This window comes from Manis pentadactyla, chromosome 11, assembly GCF_030020395.1.
Source record: "Manis pentadactyla isolate mManPen7 chromosome 11, mManPen7.hap1, whole genome shotgun sequence".
Taxonomy (NCBI): Eukaryota; Metazoa; Chordata; class Mammalia; order Pholidota; family Manidae; genus Manis; species Manis pentadactyla.
In genome coordinates, this window is record NC_080029.1 from 43,900,655 (window position 1) to 43,922,306 (window position 21,652).

Here is a 21,652-nt window from a genome sequence, read left to right on the forward strand (position 1 = left end):
GATTTCTTTAAATCTAAGTCCTACTAAAACTGCATCAGAATTACCTGGATCCTTTTTAAAATCACTGTAAGACTCCTTGGCTCGCATGCCCTCCTCATCCCCACCCCAACAAGATCCTCTGGCATTGGGGTCCAAGTTTCCTAGCAATTCTTGAGTAATTTCAAGTTTGAAACCAGCTTTTTTGTCTGGGATCCAAATGGATGGCAAGCTCAGAGTTGTTAGCAGATGCCTAACCTTTACAAAACCCAGCTGCTCTATATTATACTTCTTATGTCAACTATACAATTATACTTGATGTATCAAGTCTGTTAAAGACAGTATCCTTAAAATAGATAAACTAATTTTTCCCAAGAACAACAAATAGAAGTGAAGGCTAGATTCCTCCCCCTCCTCCAAAGGATTATGGGCACACCTGCCCATAAATGAACTATATGTATAAAGTGGTGCAAATTGTAAATTTGGCAAGGCCACACATGGATTTATAAATTAAGACTTATCAGGAAGAAGAATACATGCTTTGTACTGGTTTTGAGATGTGCTGTTTATTGATTTAAAAAGTATATTTCATAAAGCACAAACATTCGAGGAGAACAGTACATTCAACACAAAATTCAAGTCATGATTATACAAGTTTTACTGGCAATCCTTGGAAAGTTTATCATTCCCAAGTTGATGATTTATATCAACATAAAAATATTAGAAGCAACTACTATTTAGCATCAAACTAAAATGTCTGGTAACTCAAAGTGAATAGATAACTTTATTCTTTGGTAGAAAGATAAAAGTATGAATAAAGACAAGGCAACAATCACATTTTTTAAAGACTTTAAATATCACTATGTATGTGATGAGAGATTTTAACAAAGAATTTAGAGCAGGTTAAGAGAGCATGTTCTGAAGTCAGTCTTCTGGGTTCTTTGTTTGACTGCCCCTACTTCCACGCTTTGTGTCATCTACAGTTTTGCCATCTATAAAAAGGAAGATATTGATAGTACCTACCTCACACAGTAGTTGCTGGGAAGATTAAAATGACAATACAAGTAAAGCTCCTGGAACAGTGCTTGGCACATAGTGAGTCTCAGTGTTAGTTATTATTATTCATCCTACCCCCACACTTCAGGCTCAACCATGGTAACTGTCAATATTTTCTTCTTTTTTTTTAAGGGACAGAGCTACCTAACCTCTGAGCAATACTCTGCACTGTCAAAACTCTCACAACAGTTATTTCTATTATTTAATATAAACCTGGAAAGAGGGAAACTCCCTTCCCACTACAACAGTGAAACACTGCACCTATCTGTTCAAAACAACTTGAAAGAATAAAGGTGATAACTTATAAACGGAATATCAAGGATCCTAAATGCGGTTAAGTAGCCTTGAAGATGGCTCCCAGTGATTCCCAATTCCTGGTATTCTCAGTGTGTAATACTCTCCCCCACAAATGTGGGCTGGCTTTACTGACTAACTTAGCAAGAATAAAATAGAACAGTAGTATATATCACTTCCAAGATTAGGTTACAAAATAATACGGGCGTCAGACAGCTTTCTCTTGAAAGAAGTCAGCTTAACTGACTCACTTGGCACATAACTGGATTGAGTTTAGAAGTGAATCCTCCCCAAGTGGAGCCTTCAGAGGATGGCAGCTCCAGTCCAGACCATGACAGCAACCTTGTGCGGAGAGAGCACCCAGCTAAACCGCACCCAGATTCCCAATCCACAGAAAAAGGGAGAAAATAAACCTCTGTTGTTTTAAGGCTCTAAATTCGGGGGTTTGTTATCATGTAGCAAAAGATAACTAGAGCACTCCGTTTTTCTATCTACAGATTCACTACTCGAAGTTACAGCATCATTGGTACAAATTTACTGGCCGTTATTAGACATCATTGGGTAGTCACTTAACTCGGCAACAAAACAAAACCTGATTCTTGTTTCTCACCTCAATTACTAATGTGATTTAAATGGCCCATGATTTTAATATAAGCAGCTTGCTTTAAGACACAACTGGCTTCCACTCAATTTCAAGTGTTCTCCCCCAAATATTCTGCAGGGAGGGTTTCTTTTCAATATTCAGGCTTCAACTAAATATCACCTCCTCAGAGGCTTTTCCTGACTAGGCATTCTGAAAAAGCCGCTATCTACCCCGCTGTCAATCATATTTCCCTCTTATTGTCGCAATTCATGACCACGTATCGGTAGTTTGTGCGTCGTTTACCCGCACTAGGCACTTCCATGATGCCTGCTCACCACTACTGTTATTCCTCATGTCTGGAACACACTAAGCACTCAGTAATATTTCTGTACTAAAAAGGAAAGGAAAGCAAAAACTGAGGGCCAGAAAAATTATCTGGGGAAGTGAACAGGTCGGTAAGTCCCCAGGTGAAACCAACAAGCCCGGTCTCAGAAGCCTGGAACCTAAAGAAACCAGTTGCAGGCATGGAAACAGAAGCTGATCTGGAACGCAAAACCCGGCGGTGGGTGCAGGCGGGGGTCTGGAGGGCGCGAGCAGTGTGGCCGGGAGCGGGGCAATGGGAACGGCCCTGAGCGTACTTTACCCGAGTCTCCCCCCGGCACCGAGGGGGGCAGCGTGAGGGTGAACACGGCGGCCACCGCAGCGAACACCGCGACGCCCGCGCAGAGACCCCCGGAGCTCCGCGACCCCACTCGGGCTGCCCGCCCCCCGGCCGGGTCCCTGCCGTCGCCACGGACACCCATAGGCCAGGCGACCGAGGAAGGAAGACGCGCCGGCCCCGGACTCCGGGATACACGGAACTCCGCAGCCCGTGGGCGAGCGCAGCCCGCGCGGCAGCTTCCGGGCCGGGCCTCCGCCGATCGGACTGCACCTTTCTGCGCCGGGGCGGGGGTAGAGAAAACGCCAGGCCTCACAAGAGCCCAGCCCTGGGAGGTTTCCAGGAGCGCACCTCGCGTCGAGGCTTGCAGAATTATAATGTGCTTTAAAGTAGCTCAGCGCAAGGGAAAGCCTTCTTTTAAGAAAGCAAGCCTGGGCACGGGCTGCCGTCTCTATGGATGTCCCCCCTTTCACACTGACTTGGTCGGGTCCGACAGAGACAGAAGTTGGGTGGAAAACCGGCGGTGAGGAAGGGCTGCCTCTGCCCCCTATGGTGTGGGGTGGAACTGCATGAGAGGCGCAAGATCGCCAACCGGAGCCTCATCTGCCTTAAAACAAGGGGGTGCACGAACAGTATGAGCAAAGGACGCCAATACATACGTTAATCGCCTGGGTACTACTATTAATTATAAGCCCATGTGGTAATTACTAAATCTCTGACCTATTTTCAGAGAGATTAAAATAAACTAGTTGTTTTTTTCTTCTATCATGATGAAAACTTGTCAGATGAGTTGAGAAACTCGAATTTCTGTGCTAATACAAACAGCTCCTATGGTAATAAAGTTGTCGTCTGCTTTAATGAAGAGGGGTATCTTGGTGGAGCTTTGATCACAAAATAGAAAATGAAATGGAGGTATTGTGCTTTACAATTAACTGCAATGCAAAAAAGGCGGGGGGGAGGTAACTATTGGACAACCATATAGCTGGAGTCTTAGTAAGATTTCCAAGCTTACATTTTACATTATTTTAGCAATTATTCAGAGTAGATAGAGAGGAGGGCAATCTTGTGATGCATCTCAAAACACACTGAAGATCAGTGACAATCTTGAAATGTGTTACAAGAAATCTGACAGGAACACAGTGTTTCAATTGTAGAGTAACAACAAACACCTACCCAGATTGACAGTCTTTGTGCCAGCATACCTTAGCTCTTCTCCCGTACTTACATAATGCTTTCTCAGCTATATTGCGAATTCCTGGAGGACAGAGGCTGTGTGGTAGCCAGCTTCTAAAATGGTTCCCAATGATCCCTGACTACTGGTATTCACTCCCTTAAGTAATCCTCTCCTCTTGTGTGTGGGCTGGATATAGTGACTCACTTTTATCAATCAGGCAAAAGTGATGGATGTCACTTTTGAGATTAGGTTATTAAAGACTGGCTTTCATCTTACTAAAATAGGCTGCCTTCTATTTCTTTCCTGAAAGAGCATGCCAATGATTAATACTGAGCCAAGCATATGCTTCTTCCCTTTTTTATCCATTTCATCTTTTGCTCATGAGCTTTATAAAAAGATGAATTTGTACTATGGCAAATTGCTCTCAAAAGGTCATAATTCTTTACCCATGTTTGGGAGGTAGAGATCAGTGGTACAGTATGAATTTGGGAGTTGTCGTTTAAGGATGAGATTAATGAAGAAGTTCCTAGGGGCACAGTGTAGCAAGAACAAAGTTGAGGTCAAGTGCTAGCCTATATCTCATTCAGGGAATGGCAGATGAGAAGAGTGGATGGGAAGGATGTGTCACAAGAAGCTAAGGAGGAAATGGTGTCAGTGAAGTATATGCGGCCAGCTTGTCACAGAGAGGTGAAGAATGATGAAGGGGGCCATGTCTAGGTTTTATGGGCTTTGAATTTATACAATTTGAAGAATCATGTAAGCAAAAGAATACAGAACTGTATATAAAAAATTAACAGGCATGCTAATGACCGGCCATGAAATTTAAGCTTCATTAGCTTCACCATTAATCTCCTTTGAGAATAAAAAATGGCCAGTTCCTGTGCCTTCTTCTGACTCTCACTAAGCATGCTGACTCTTCACTCCTCCCTGAAGCACATTCTTTTCCAGGCTTCAGTGATAGCACGTTACTTTGGCTTTTCTCTTACACTGACCTCTCTGCTCTGGCTCTGCTTCTGTCAGACCTCCAAATGGTAGAGTATAATCCAGGGGACTATTTAGAGACAGAAAGTGATGAAGTAAAGATATATAGAAGGCTAGAGATGGAACCAAGGAGGGAAAAAGAGAAGGGATGAAGATAGAAAATATTAGAACTAGGAGGGAAATTAAGGTAACATGTGACAGTTGGACTTGACCTTTGGGCAGACTAGTAAAATATAAAAGGTGTATTTAACTATTATGTGTACTCTGCTTAATTCCACTGTGGGTTAGAGACAGCTACTATAATATATACTATAAGACAGAAAATATGTCTATCACTTAGGATTCAACCAGAGAAACAGAACTAGTAAGAAAATGAAAGTCTAACTATAAATAATGTTAGCAAGTGTGTAGAACCATGGGAATGTTAGGAGTATTGTAAACTGGTACAACCACTTTGGAAACAGACATTTTTCTAGTAAATACAAAGATATGGAGAACCTATAACCCAACAATTCCACTTCAGATTTGTACCTAGAGAAGCTGTGAGACAGATAAACAGAGTTCATAGCAGTATTATTCATAAGAGTCCCAAAATAAGAACAGTCCCAAATACCCATAACAATGGAATAGAGAAACAAATCCTAGTGTATTTATACAATGAAATGCTATACAACGAGGAGAATGAACAAGGTACAGCTGGCTACCATGGAACAAAATGATGGCTCTCACAGATGACATTAAGCAAAAGAAGCAACTTAGAAAGTAATTCACTTAGAATGATTTCAGTTATTTAAAGTTGAAAGATAGGGAAACAAAACTGTTTAGAGACACAGCCACAGAGTTTTAAACTATAAAAAAATAGAAAATCATCATAACAGATGTTGAGATGATGATAGCTCCCTCTGGGGTGCATGGGGGCTGTGACTGGCGGGGAGGGGGGAGGGTGTCATATGGGCTTTATGGAACTTTGATGTTTCTGTTCTTGACTTAGGATGGGGCTACGTGAGTACTGATAATTATTCATTAAGCTATTTATAAATGTTTTATGCACTCTTCTATCTCTATCTTATAATAAAAAAAGTAGACAGGAGGAGGGAAGATTATATAGAGCAGTCATTAAACGGACAGTTTTATAATGAATGCTAATCAGAATATGATATGACCCTATAGTCTGGTGTCTATCAGTATTCTTTGAAGTTTTAATGAACCAATTTTTAAAAATGAAACTCTAAGATATCACTTAAAAAAGGAATATTATTTGAAGGCACAGAAGTAAAAGATTAAAAAAGCTAAACTAACTGAAAATTAGAAGCATAGGTGAAGATTTTAGCAATGAACCAAATCCTCATTCTGTCTGGGTACTCAGTAGATAATGTCTTAAATTGATAAGTCAGCAGTTTGTTCTGGAGGCCTATTATTTAGGGAGGTAATTATGAGAAAAACCAAAACCAGAAATGGTTAAAAATGGTTGCTTCTGAGAAGGTAGACAGGGGAGATAGGATGAGAGATAATTGCTTTCATTATAAGTTGTTCTGAAGTGTTATGTATGTTGTCATGTGCATTAGATTACTTTGAAAAATAATAGGAAAATATTTGTAAAGGATCAAATGAGAATTTTTTAAAAAGGCAAAACCATAGCTTGTTTGAATTAGATATTATAATGCACATGAAGAGCCTGAAACATAATAGGTGCTGTATAAATGTCCTGAATCAGTTGTTTCCTGTTTGAATTACATTAAAAATTTTTCTTATTTAGTTAGCCTTTCTATTTCAGTTTGCAAATATAATTTTATTCATATTAGAGAAATTAAATATTCATAAAGTATTTTGAAAACCTTTGTTCCAGTTCTCTGTTTTCATGTTAAAAACTATCCCAAAATGTAGTGGCCTATCACAACAACCATTTATTGTATCTCACAGTTTTGTGAGTCAACAGGTAGACAAGGTTCAGCTAGAAGAATCTTCTGTTTCGTGTAGCATTGACTGAGATCACCTGGTGGTATTCAGCTGGCAGATGGCCTGCAAGGTCCAAGAAGCTTGCATTACATGTCTGATACTGTGGTTGGGATGGATGGAATTCTGGGGTTAGCCAAAACTTTTGATCTGTGAGGTCACATGTGGCTTCTTCAGCTTTGTAGTCTCAGGGTACTTAAACTTCTTATCTGCTCAAGTTTCTCAGAGTTATACAGGTCAAGGAAGAAGCTGCAAGGTTTGGTTTTGTTTTTTAAATTACATGGTCTCAGAAGGGCCAGAATGTTGCTTCTGCTGTATTCCATATGTCAGACAAGTTACTAAGGCCAGCCCAGATTCAAGGGGAGAGAAATCAGACTCCACCTGTTAAAAGGAGTAGGGAAGAATTTATAGTCATCTTTATTACATCTTCCAATAAGATCCTTGCTATAAAATAAAGAAAATACAGACAGAGCATTAAAGATGGCGGCATGAGAGGTGAGACAGAGGCTTCCTCATAAAACCGCATATAATATGAAAATACAATTAATACAACTAATCCTGAGAGAGCAACAGGAAAGAGGACTGCACCAGACTGCATGCACCTGGAGGAATGAGCAGACCTCACAGAACGGGGGAACAGGAAGAGAAACAGACTGGGGAGGGAGTGGAGGCCTGGGACTGCTGAATACCTAACTCTGGAGATCTGCTCTGGGAGCACAAATCTACATTTCATGGTGCTTTTATGATACTCTCGTGATTACGGGGTTGGAAAGCTAAGACAGGCAGAATTCCTGGAGAAACTGAGATTCCAGCTGCTTGTGGAAAGCAAGGATCCATATCCGGCTGCTCTGGGACAAAAGCTTATACCTGTGTGATAGGCCTACTGGTTCAGGCAGTGGAGACAGGCATAGCAGCTGGGAAGCAGGAAAAGGTCTTTCTTTCCCCCAGGCAAAAATACCGCTCCCCTGCAACCCCTGGCATTGCTTCAGGGGTTGAGAAGTTCAAGAGTAGAGCTTCTGGACACTAGAGGGCACCATATATAAATATGAAACGCCAAAGGAACATAGTACAGAGTAAAATTAATATAACCCCTGAGAAAGATGACATGGACCTCATGACTCTTCCTGAAAGGGACTTCAAAATAAAAATCATTAACATGCTAATGGAGGTACAGAAAGATATTCAAGAACTCAGGAATGAAATCCAGTTCAAGATCCAATCATTGAAGTGCACAATGGACAGTATTAAAAGCAGATTGGATATGATGGAGGAGATGATAAACAAAATAGAAACTAGAGAAGAGGAATACAAAGAAGCTGAGGCACAGAGAGAAAAAAGGCTCTCTAAGCATGAAAGAATATTGAGAGAAATGTGTGACCAATCCAAACGGAACAATATTTGCATTATAGGGGTACCAGAAGAAGAGAGAGAGAAAAAGGGATAGAAAGTGTCTTTGAGGAGGTAATTGCTGAAAATTCCCCAATCTGGGAAAGGAGATAGTCTCTCAGGCCATGGAGATCCACAGATCTCCCAACACAAGGGACCCAAGGAAGACAACACCAAGACATATAGTAATTAAAATGGCAAAGATCAAAGATAAGGACAGACTATTAAAAGCAGCCAGAAAGACGAATAAGATCACATACAAAGGGAAGACCATCAGGCTAACATCAGACTTCTCAGCAGAAACCTTATAGGCCAGAAGGGAGTGGCATGATGTATTTAATGCAATAAAGCAGAAGAGCCTGGAACCAAGATTACTTTATCTGGCAAGATTATCATTTAAATTTGAAGGAGGGATTAAACAATTTCCAGATAAGCAAAAGCTGAGAGAATTTACCTCCCACAAACCATCTCTACAGTCTATTTTGGAGGGACTGCTATAGATGGAAGTGTTCCTAAGGTTTAGTAACTGTCACCAGAGGTAATAAAAGCACAGTAAAGAAAGTAGAACACCTAATTACTAAGCAAATGCAAAATCAAATTAACTATCCCCAAAGTCAATCAAGGGATAGAGAAAGAGTACAGAATATGATACCTAATATATAAAGAATGGAGAAGAAAGAAAAAGGAGGAGAAAAAGAAAAGAACCCTTAGACTGTGTTTGTAATAACATATTAAGTGAGTTAAGTTCGACTCTTAGATAGTAAGGAAGTTAACCTTAAACCTTTGGTAACCGCAAATCTAAAGTCTGCAATGGCAATAAGTACATACCTATCAATAATCACCCTAAATGTAAATGGACTGAATGCACCAATCAAAAGACATAGAGTCACTGAATGGATCAAAAAACAAGACCCATCTATATGCTGCCTACAAGAGACTCACTTTAAACCCAAAGACATACAAGACTAAAAGAGAAGGGATGGAAAAACATATTTCATGCAACTAATAGAGAGAAAAAAGCAAGAGTTGCAGTACTTGTATCAGACAAAATAGACTTCAAAACATAGAAAGTAACAAGAGACAAAGAAGGACATAAAGGCATCAATCCAACAAGAGGATATAACCATTATAAATATCTATGCTCCCAACACAGGAGCACCTACATATGTGAAATAAATACTAACTGAATTAAAAGGGGAAATAGAATGAAATGCATTCATTCTAGGAGACTTCAACACTCCACTCACACTGAAGGACAGATCAACCAGACAGAAAATAAGTAAGGAGACAGAGGCACTGAACAACACATTAGAACAGATGGATCTAACAGACATCTACAGAACTCTACACCCAAAAGCAGCAGAATGCACATTCTTCTTAAGTGCACATGGAAAATTTTCAATAATAGATCATATACTAGGCCACAAAAAGAGCCTCAGCATATTCAAAAAGATTGAAATTGTACCAACCAGTTTCTCAGACCACAAAGGTATGAAACTAGAAATAAATTATGCAAAGAAAATAAAAAAATTCCACAAACACATGTAGGTTTCACAGCATCCTCCTAAATAACCAATAGATCAATGACCAAATAAAAACAGAGATCAAGCAGTATATGGAGATAAATGACAACAATAATTCAACACCACAAAATCTGTGGGACGCAGTGAAGGCTGTGCTAAGAGGAAACTACACTGCAATACAGGCCTACCTCAGGAAAGAAGAACAATCCCATATAAGCAGTCTAAACTCACAATTAATAAAACTAGAAAAAGAAGAACAAATGTGGCCCAAACTCAGTAGAAGGAGGGACATAATAAAGACTAGAGCAGAAATAAATAAAATCGAGAAGAATAAAACTACAGAAAGAAGCAATGAAAGCAAGAGCTGGATCTTTGACAAAAAAAAAAAAAATAGATAAGCCCCTGGCCAGACTTATCAAGAAAAAAAGAGAGTCTACACACATAAACAGAATCAGAAATGAGAAAGGAAAAAATCACTATGGACACCACAGAAATACAAAGAATTATTAGAGAGTACTATGAAAAATTATATGGTAACAAACTGGATAACCTAGAAGAAATAGAGAACTTTCTAGAAAAATACAACCTTCCAAGGCTGACCAAGGAAGAAACAGAAAATCTGAACAGACCAATTACCAGCAAGGAAATCGAGATAGTAATCAAAAAACCACCTAAGAACAAAACACCTGGACCAGATAGCTTCACCGCTGAATTTTATCAAACATTTAGTGAAGACCTAATACCCATCCCCCTTAAAGTTTTCCAAAACGTAGAAGAGGACAGAATACTTCCAAACTCATTCTATGAGGCCAGTATCACTCTAATACCAAAACCAGGCAAAGACATTACAAAAAAAGAAAATTACATACCAATATCCCTGATGAACATAGATGCAAAAATCCTCAACAAAATATTAGCAAACCGAATTCAAAAATACATCAAAAAGATCATCCATCATGATCAAGTAGGATTTATTCCAGGGATGCAAGGATGGTACAACATTTGAAAATCCATCAACATCAGCCACCACATCAGCAAAAAGAAGGACAAAAACCACATGATCATCTCCATAGATGCTGAAAAAACATTTGACAAAATTCAACATCCATTCATGATAAAAACTCTCAACAAAATGGGTATACAGGGCAAGTACCTCAACATAATAAAGGCAATATATGACAAACCCACAGCCAACATCATACTTAACAACAAGAAGCTGAAAGCTGTTCCTTTGAGATCAGGAACAAGACAAGGATGCCCACTTTCCCCACTTCTATTCAACATAGTACTGGAGGTCTTAGTCATGGCAATCAGACAACACAAAGAAATAAAGGCATCCAGATTGGCAAGGAAGAAGTTAAACTGTCCCTGTTTGCAGATGACATGATATTGTACATTAAAAACCCTACAGAATCCACTCCAAAACTACTAGATCTAATATCTGAATTGAGCAAAGTTGCAGGATACAAAATTAATACACAGAAATCTGTGGCATTCCTATACACTAACAATGAACTAGCAAAGAGAGAAATCAGGAAAACAATTCCATTCACAGTTGCATCAAAAAGAATAAAATACCTAGGAATAAACCTAACCAAGGAAGTGAAAGACCTATACTCTGAAAACTACAAGACACTCAAGAGAAATTGAAGAAGATACCAATAAATGGAAACTCATCCCATTCTCATGGATAGGAAGAGTTAATATTGTCAAAATGGCCATCCTGCCTAAAGCAATCTATAGATTCAATGCAATTCCTATCAAAATACCAACAGCATTGTTCAATGAACTAGAGAAAATCATTCTAAAATTCATATGGAACCACAGAAGACCTCAAATAGCTAAAGCAATTATGAGAAGGAAGGATAAACCTGGGAGCATTATGCTCCCCAACTTCCAGCTCTACTACAAAGCCACAGTCATCAAGACTATTTGGTACTGGCACAAGAACAGACCCATAGACCAATGGAACAGACTAGAGAGCCCTGATATAAACCCAACCATATATTGTCAATTAATATACAATAAAGGAGCCATGGACATACAATGGGGAAATGACAGACTCTTCAGCAGCAGGTGTTGGCAAAACTGGACAGCGACATGCAAGAGAATGAAACTGAACTATTGTTTAACCCCATACACAAAAGTAAACTTGAAATGGATTAAAGACTTGAATGTAAGTCATGAAACCATAAAACTCTTAGAAGACAACATAGGCAAACATCTCCTGAATATAAGCATGAGCAACTTCTTCCTGAATGCATCTCCTCGAGCAAGAGAAACAAAAGGAAAAATGAACTCATGGGACTACATCAAACTAAAAAGTTTCTGTACAGCAAAGGACACCATCAACAGAACAAAAAGGCATCCTACAGTATGGGAGAATATATTCATAAATGACATATCCGACAAGGGCTTAACATCCAAAATATATAAAGAACTTACATGCCTCAACACCCAAAAAGCAAATAACCCAATTAACAAGTGGACAGAATATATGAAGGGAGAGTTCTCCAAAGAAGAAATTCAGATGGCCAACAGACAAATGAAAAGATGCTCCACATCACTAATCATCAGGAAAATGCAAATTAAAACCACAGTGAGATATCACCTCACATCAGTAAGGATGGCCAGCATCGAAAAGACTAAGAACAACAAATGCTGGCGATGATGCAGAGAAAGGGGAACCCTCCTACACTGCTAGTGGGAATGTAGGCTAGTTCAACCATTGTGGAAAGCAATATGGAGGTTCCTCAAAAAACGAAAAATAGAAATACCATTTGACCCAGGAATCCCACTCCTTGGAATTTACCCAAAGAATACAACTTCTCAGATTCAAAAAGATATATGCACCCTTATGTTTATTGCAGCACTTTTCACAATAGCCAAGATATGGAAGCAACCTAAGTGTCCATCTGTAGTTGAATGGATGAAGAAGAGGTGTTACATATACACAATGGAATACTATTCAGCCATAAGAAAGAAACAAATCCTACCATTTGCAACAACATGGATGGAGCTGGAGGACATTATGCTCAGTGAAATAAGCCAGGCGGAGAAAGACATGCCAAATGATTTCCCTCATTTGTGGAGTATAACAATGAAGCAAAACTGAAGAAACAAAATAGCAGCAGACTCAGAGACTCCAAGAATGAACTAGTGGTTACCAAAGTGGAGGGACATGGGAGGCCGGGTGGGGAGGGAAGGAGAAGGGGATTGAGGGGCATTATGTTTAGTACACATGGTGTGGGGGGTCACGGGGAGAACAGTGTAGCACAGAGAAGGCACATAGTGGATCTGTGGCATCTTGCTGCACTTATGGACAGTGACTGCACTGGGGTATGGGTGGGGACTTGATAATATGAGTAAATGTAGTAACCACTTTGTTTTTTCATGTGAAACCTTCATAAGAGTGTATATCAATCATACCAAAGGAAGGAAGGAAGGAAGGAAGGAAGGGAGGGAGGGAGGGAGGGAGGGACGGAGGGACGGAGGGAGGGAGGGAGGGGAGAGAAAAAGAAAATACATGGCAGCAAATATTACTTTTTTCTGCCTGAGCAAGGAAAGTACATTTGAGGCAGGATGGCTAGAAAATTCAAACCATTAAAAAATATGCATTTAGAAAAAGACTGCTTAGCTCCAACACAAAAGAACTTACAACAGATATTATGGTACTACGGTTTCAAGATCTGGTGAGTTCATACCTGAGTAATTCAACCAGATTTTGATGGTTCATGCTAATTTCAAAATCTTTGAATTCTAATTCAGGTTCAACTAATGAAGTTTTTTACATTCAGTAAAGAAGATGACATTAAAAGTATCTATCAAATTGAAAGTGAATATTGCATGCTAGGACTATAGATTATCCCAGTGCCTATCATATCTGAGACATAGGAAGTACTCAAAAGTGTTTAATGATTGACAGTAGAAGAGTTGTCTAGGGAATATTTAACTTTGCCAATTGTTTTCAGAAAAAATCATAGCTAAACCCCCGACCCTGTGGAAGGGCTTTCCTAAAACAGACCTGAGATAGAAATCAAATGACAAAGGAAATTGAAGAAGCATATAAATATGTAGGGTAGTTTAGAAGGGACTTAAGGAACTGATATGATGTTAAGCATTTTCATAATAGTTCAGGGAGCAGTTTGTATTAAATCCTGGCTCTACGTATTATCTTTATGATCTTGAACAAGTTTCTTAACATCTCTGGCTCTCAGATTGTTCATCTGAAAAGTAAAAATAACCATAATGCCTTTCTCGTAAGTTCAGTCTGAAGAACAGATGAAGTAATAAAAAAGAACAAATATGGCTCATTGTGAATCACAATAAGTATTTGTTATTACTATTATCTACCATTTAGAAGAAGCACTCTAGGATATAATTTTAAAATAGAGCAAGTAAAACTCATACTTTTCTCCTTCCATTTCAAAGTTGATTCTCTAGAAATGAAAATACATGAGAAAAGGAAACCATCTATGTGCAGCCTAGATGTGATCTGGGAAGTTCCTTGCTCCCTAACAACTTAGTCTAACTTGGATAAAGCCCCTGATTCCATGGTCTGTGAAGGTAAAACTCCTTCCTAATATTCCCAGGGTGAGAAATCCTGCTATCATATTCCCTATGCCTCTAGCTCTTAAATCATGCTACATCAGCCCAAAGTAAGCCCTTTCTCCAGTTTCCGTAGAAATCCACTCATGTCAAACAAGTTGAACTCCAGTAGAATAGAAAGTATTCTACCAAAGCCATAAACTCACCTTTCTGCTCACTGTCCTCCTTATTCCCTTGTCTCCCAAAACGGCTTCTGCAAACTCCAAGTTACCCCTTCCGCACCACCTGTGAACCCCAGTTCCCCACCCATCTCCCCATCTCACCCTTACGTGCAGCACGTTAGCTTGCCCAAGCCAGTACATGCAAAGTCATCAAGGCATTTAGTTAGTAGAATAAAGGACCTCCCATGTGACAGGATTTACAAGCTCTGAATCCCACGTATAGTTAATGATCTAGTACCTGACCGCCAGTCTCGTATATTTTCTTCTCTCTCAGGTTTCCTGCATTGATGCTTTCAACACCTGAAGAAAAATGATCAAAGTGCAGATGTGTAACATCTTGATTAGTTTAACGTAGTTAATGAACTGAATTAAATATTTGCATACATATGCATACAAGTCGTGATTCCACACACAATTCATCTACCTACTCTGGACTATGGGTGTAGTCTCTTGGGGTGTAGGCACTGAAGTCCCTGGATCGTGCTCTTTGAGGACCAGCAACCCAATACCCCAATGGCCCCTGAAGTTGTGATCCTGCTTTTTACTTCTTTCTGACCTGAAATTCTGTTAGTTATTCAGTCCCACTAAACACCAAAGTTAAAGATGTTGTTTCCAGAAGTGTCAGTTTGCTTATGATGATCTAATTTTGGAAACTGGGAAGAAATAAAGTAAAATAGGTATCAGACTACAATGATTTTGTGAAACTAATACTTTTCTTCCCTGTTAGAAAATAGCCCCACAATAATAGTTGGATTTTAGAAGGCAAATATTGTTTCAAAATGCTTTGACCAAGAATCAAAAGACAATCTAGTAAATCATGACCCATCAGAAGAGTGTCTTAGTTAGATTTGTCTTTTTAAGTAAGGTGAAATGGATCATCTTTCTTCCATCTGGACTTAGTTGTAAGTGGGATGAGTGAGAAAGAAGCTCCTTCCTTCTCAGGTAACAGATCCCAGTGGGAAACTAGTTTGTCTCTATAGGATGGGAGCTCTCATAAGGATGGGAATTCAAGTAGAATAGGGAGAGGGGCAACTTCTGGAGGAGCAAGCCCCACACACCAAGGCTTCTGGGGATGACATTACATCCTGTTGGATGATGTCCTAGATCCATCTCTACTGCTCATCTCTCTGAGACAGGAAAGGTAAGGATGCTGAGAGCTGACTCCTCACCTTGGAAGGGTAGTAACATCAAGTCCAAGTGAAGCCAAAGGTAAATGGAGACGAAGAATGCTTGAAACACACAAGACTTCTATCAGGTGTTAGAAGTATGGCAAACCAGGCAGTAAATGCCATTACTAGTGTTTTATTTTTCACAACCCCTCAAAAAGGTCTGTGTTTCCATGTGAGAATGTATTGTCGAGTGCATCATTTGGCTGAATCATGAGGCTTAGGATATTTGGGATAAGCTGACTATAAATCAGTAGAGTTAGTGCAAGGACCATTCAAGTGTTATTAAGATTCATATATGCTACCTGAGTAACAAATGAGACCTTTCTCCTCTAGGCACATGAAAGAAGATGGGTTTAGTAGATTCCAGAGTCTTCATCTTGGAAGGCCATGTCCTAGACTCAAGGGTAGTGCAATGAAGTGTGCATGTTTGTAGAAACAGAGGAAAGTTGCAAGAGCAACATTGGCAGGTACACGGAGCAAACAGACAGCATGCACAATTGCAGAAGGCAGTCATGAACTGTGAGATTGGTCTCTCAGCAGAATGGTCATGCTAGAGCCCAGGGATTAGGTGGTACCCAGCCTACCAGGAGCCATGCTCTTTTCAGGGCATTAGGGCAGTAGTTAAGTCCATGGCTTTAGAGTTAGACTGCCTGACTTCCAATCCAACCTCCATCACTTACTAGCTGTTGCTTAACTTCTCTTACCTTATTTTTCACATTTATAAGATGCGGATAATGTGAGAATTAAATAAAATAGTGCAGGTTAAGTGCTTAATGGCCAGCCTGTTACACAGTAAGCACTCAAAAAATGTTTGTTATTATTAACTTCAAAAATATCAATTGTCTATCTATTGTATGCCAGGCTTTGAGCATGGAAAACAATGATAAATATGGCAGGCATTGTTCCTGTCCCCTCAGGGCTCACAGACCTGTGAAAGACACAGTAAGTAATCTTGCGATTACAACACTGCAATCAGGGCTATGACTGGGGACATACACAGTGTTACGGGACCAGATAGCCTGCTGCAAAGTTGAGATCTGAAGTGTAGTAGGAATTTGGGGTTGTCTAGATGAAGGCTGCTGGGGGAAGGAGTGAGTCGGGGTGGTGAACACCTAGAGCTGAAGAAGGCACAGTACATTCAAGTAGACAGATCTGTGGGCCTAGAGGGCAAAGCAGGGTAGGCTGAAAAGGGTGACTGGGAAGGTCCTGGGAGGCTGTGTCATGCAGACGTGGTAATCCCAGTGGAGCAGAGAGGAATTTTAATTCACATCACAAGGTCACATTGACTTTATTTCAATAAATCAAATTTAATCTGTTTTGAGTCTATCTCAGGTGGTTGTCAGGAGACCCACCCAGTCATTATCAGACCTCCTTCTCACCCCATCCAGTTTTGAGACTTACGCAGACACAACATTCTGGGATTAATCTGCATGGAGGCCTCTGCTGATGTGCTCACTGTCCAAGTCCACATGATCCTTGAAAGCAGGTGTCAACAACACCAGTGCCAAGTAAGGCTCTGCAGAGATTTTGCCGCTGGATACTAAAGAGGTGCCTGTCCGTGTATGTAGCTCCATCCTTGTTCCCTTATCCTACTCCAGCATCCTCCATCAGTCACTAGTCTAAAAGCTTGCTAAGTAGTTAACCTGGGCCTCCACCTGCTTGGAAACCTTTGAGAATCTGGTCTCTTACCTATGGAAGTCTCTCTCACACCTCCATTGTGGCTATTTCTGTTAAATCCTCAGCTCTTGTTTCCTTCCTCTCCCTCTCCAGGGCAAGCCAACATCCATGAGCCCGAATGTCACTGCAAAAGCCAGGCCTGGAGTTGTCTTCTTCCAGGTAAGTTCTCCTTTCAGTTCTCTGACCAGACGCATGGAACATGAAGCCCCGACTCCCTTCCTGGGATGGAGAAGGAACAAGCACCGAGAGTGGCAAAAACAAACCTCAGACTGGTGTTTTCTTTCATCTGGTCACAAACATAATCCTAAAACCTCTATCCTAAAAACCATAGGGAACTTTCAAAGGGCTATCTGGTCTAAGTTTTAAAGCATTTACTCTGGCTACAAAATGGAAAAGAAAGGCAAGTAATAATGCAGTCAGGGAGAGAGTAGTTATGAGTAACCAAAGTAGTGATCTAGGTGGGAGCTGATTTGGGGCCTAACCAGTGTAATGGTAGTGAAGGTGAGGAAACACAGAATTAAATGCATTATAGTATTGTCATTTAAATTCAGGGGCTTTTTCAGGCAATATTAAGATTTACTGAAATGTTTTCGTTGTGTGCCATTATTAATTCTTTCATCCAGGATTTCCTTCTGGGTTCATCATGTTTTTTTCTGTAATATATCTATTAGTAGTTTCTGAATCTCTGTCTGAACTTGTCTTTACTTTCACTCTAATTCTGAATGATGACCTACCTGGGTATAGAATTTTAGAGTCATCATCCATACCCCCACCTAGCACTTTCATTACTCTTATTTTTTTTTCCTGTCATCTGTTGCTTAGAAATGCATTATCAACCAAATTGTCATTCTGTTAGCTGTTTTGACTATTTTTCTCTGGCAGCTTGTGTAATTGTTTTTTGCTTTTGCTTCATCTTTATTGTTTTATAATTTTCTGTGATGTATCTGGGCATAGATCTTTCTAAATTTATTTTGCTTGATACTCATTCGTTCTTTTCAATATGAAGATTAAGGTCTTCTTTTAGTTTTGGGAAATTATTAGCCATTATCTTTTCAAAGATTGCTTTTCTGTCATGTTATCTTTCCTTATTTTCTGGAACTCTAATTGGGTCTCTTCTTGTTTCTTTTCTTTCTTTTTCTCTTTAATTCTACATATCTTACATATTTTCCATTTCTTATCTCTCCAAGCTACATCTTGAGAGATTTACATCACTCTTTCTTCTAATTTACTAAATATCTCTTCAGTTATAAACAGGCTACTAGTTAGCCCATCGAGTGAATATTTTTAACAGTATATATAATCAGCTGTATTTTTCACTATCATGATTTCTAGTTGCTTTTTATTTTTCATTGTATTTTTACTTCATAATTACAAATTTTTTTCTCATAACTTCTAATTTTTATTTTATGTTTTCTACTTTCTTCTTAATGTCTTTTGACTTGCTCTGTTATATTTATTTTCTCAGGTATAGATTTTCCCACTTGTTAGATCTGTTGACTCTACTTCATGACATTAAACCTACAGTGGTCTTGAGGTTATTGTTTGCACAAATATTTTCTAATGTAAAATTTTCCCAAATATAGTCTAAGACTATATTACAGTATAGTTTTAGACTTGCTTCCACCTCAAGACTAAAGGTCTTATCTTTAGTCAGTTTCAGATTAGGTCTTATTTTAATAGCTTATCTTGGGATTCTTACCATAAGTGACATAAGTCTCTACTTCTAATCTCATTTTGTGACTCATCATTTGTCTCTGACAGTCTATTCATATCCTTTCCTCCCTTCCTTGCCTCCCTCTTTGCCTGACTTCCTTCCTTCATTTCTTATTTTTATTATGAAAATTTTCAACAGTGCACAGAATAAGAAAGAATAGTATAATGAACCTCTAGTAGCCATCACCTAGTTTCAACACTTAATGGTATATCACTAATCTTGTTTCACCAACACCCCTCCCCTACTTTTTGCCTCATGTAAAGAAAATCCCAGACATCATATCATTTTATCCATAAATATTTTAGTATGTGCCCTTAGAGATATGGTTTCTTTTTTTAAAAAAATAACTATGTAACTATACTGACATTATTACACTGTGGATAAAATGAAGGTTCCTGTGGCCAGGATTCTCACCTGGCCCTGGTTGGCTAGCTCACTACACATGTGTGGGCAATATGTTGCTATTGACTCTATATAAAGAGCTCTGCCCAGTCCTCTGGGCAACACGGTAGCACAGCTGCAAGGCTGCAGGAGAGTAAGGCAGAGGCTGGAGTGGTAGCAGCACCGAGGACAGAGGCCCAGAGGATAGCTGTGTGGGCAGAAGGGCCCAGAAGCAGAGACCAGCTGGCTGCATGCAGACTCACTCTGCATGAACAGGATTTTAGTGATTGACCTGCCACCGTGGAAATAAAGTTGGGTATAACCCTTTCACTCCAATAACATTCTACTGTCATTTCTTTGGTCACACTGAATCCATAGTGAACTTGCCTGGGGCTGAGATCCATTGGCAAGACATACACTTAAAAATTAGCAATAACTTCTTAATACTGCCAATTATCCTATTAGTGTTAAATTTCCCTCATAGATGTTTTTAAAAGCAGGTTTTTTAGAATTAGGGTTCATAGAAGATCCAGACATTGCCTTTGGTTGATATATCAAGTCCCCTTTAATTTATAACACTTCTCCTCCAGAAGGTGGGGAATTCTTCAGGACAAGAGAAGAAACTGGGTTATTTATCCTGTAGGATTTCCCACACTCTGCCTTTTGTTATTGCTTGCATGTGATATCACTTAACATTTATGTATCATTCATCTGTTGCTCAGTAACACTGAGTAACAAGACATTACAAAGCCTCAGTTGCATACAGCAATAACTGTTTATGATTGCTCCTGTGTTTGCAGAAACTGGTATGGTAACTCTACTGATCTTAGCTAAACTTGCTCACATGTTTGAGGATTACCTGGCTGCTAGCTGGTCTAGGATGACTTTGGGAGGATCAGCATGACTTAATTCTTTTCCATGTGTCTCTCATCTTCCAACAGACTAGCACATGTCCTTCTCATGGTGATGGCATAAGAAGATCAGAAAGACTGTGTGGGTTCAAACACAGGGATTAGGAAGGAAGGCCTCACAAGAGAGAGGTCTTAGGAGGTGTCAGAGGTCTGGGGGAACTGGGTAAAAAGACAAGGCAGTAAAGTGGAGTCTTAGGTAAAGGGCATGCATAGTCTGGTTACAGCTGGACTATAAGATAAAGGAATAGTCACAATGTACAAAGCAAGAGCCCAGATTCTGGATCCTAAATAAAAATTGAGTTAGAATCAGAACAAATGCACAAATTTTCTTTCGATGAGTATTTATTGAATTCCTACTGTATGTTATATAAATTATAGAGTACAGGCTAAGATCATGGATTCTGAGCCTACCTGAGTGGACTTAAGACCTGCCTCTACCAATGAAATGTGTTAATATATATACAGTGCTTAGAATGCTGCCTGCTGTATAATAAGCACTCAAAACATGTTAGCTGTTATAGCTATCTCATTTTTCATTCCCAGCAATCCTGTGCACTAAATGCCATTTTTTATTCCCATTTTATAGGTGAGGAAAGGGAGCTATGGAGAAATAGCTCCAGGAATAGGTCCCAAGCTATGTAGAAAGTAATTTGTCCACATTACACAACAAGTGAATGATAAAGCTGGAGTCAGACCCATGCATTTCAACTTGCATCTCACATCATCACACATTAACTATGATGGGCAACTATCTCATCTGTACTCCTGATTTGACACTGACTGCTCAGGAGCCACACCAGGAGAAAGATGGCTCATATATGTCCTTATGAATGGGGCTCTGATTGGAAGCTGGAGAGGATGCCTATTGCATAACCTGGTTTAAAGCTGTATTTACACACCAAGTACACTGTTTTTATTTAGACAGTGCTTTTATTCAGGGTGGCTTTGAAAGGGACTGGATGAAGATTATGGGGGCGGGGGGCATCCTGAAATCTCCCAGGCTATCTCTTTGTGCTCCATTGTACAAGAGAAACCTTCAACAGAAGAGTATTCACCACTGCCCAGCTGAAGAAGGGGCTGGAATGTTGTCTATTCCAAATGTAACTGAGGCTCATAAGAATAGGGAAGCACCAAGTCCTACACAGGTGGTTAGACACCTATAGGGGTCTCTTTAGGCTCATCCAGGGGCAAAGGAAACCTGGCATACCCTCAGATGGCTCTCTGCACTGTGGTCCCTCTAGCGCCAATCTTCTTCTGGTTGATCCCCAGAACTGGATGTGAAACAGATGGACTTCCATCTGTCCAGGCAGACCCAACTTCACACTTCTGTGAATGTGGTCTTGGGTTAGAAGGAGAATATGAGTCCCAGAGGTTGTGTTTCTTGAACCCTGAGCAGAGAGTCTTTCACATCTAGGGACAGAAGTGGTCCCTGCCTCAAGAATTGTAT

At 39.8% G+C, this 21,652-nt stretch overlaps 1 protein-coding gene across 6 annotated transcripts in view; it reads right to left on the reverse strand.

Moving 5' to 3' along the window:
- Window positions 1-2,825, reverse strand: part of TMEM260 (transmembrane protein 260) — a 76,631-nt gene extending 73,806 nt beyond the window's left edge. For 2 of the 6 annotated variants that reach the window (XM_036918621.2, XM_057488426.1), the window contains exon 1: window positions 2,553-2,824. In XM_036918621.2, coding sequence (XP_036774516.2) covers window positions 2,553-2,712 — 160 coding nt within the window. In that variant the 5' untranslated portion in view covers window positions 2,713-2,824. Of the gene's footprint in view, window positions 1-1,577; window positions 1,691-2,552 lie in introns of all 6 variants that reach the window. The other 4 variants (XM_036918651.2, XM_036918659.2, XM_036918631.2 and 1 more) reach the window with 4 other exon arrangements.
- Window positions 2,826-21,652: the final 18,827 nt, after the last annotated feature.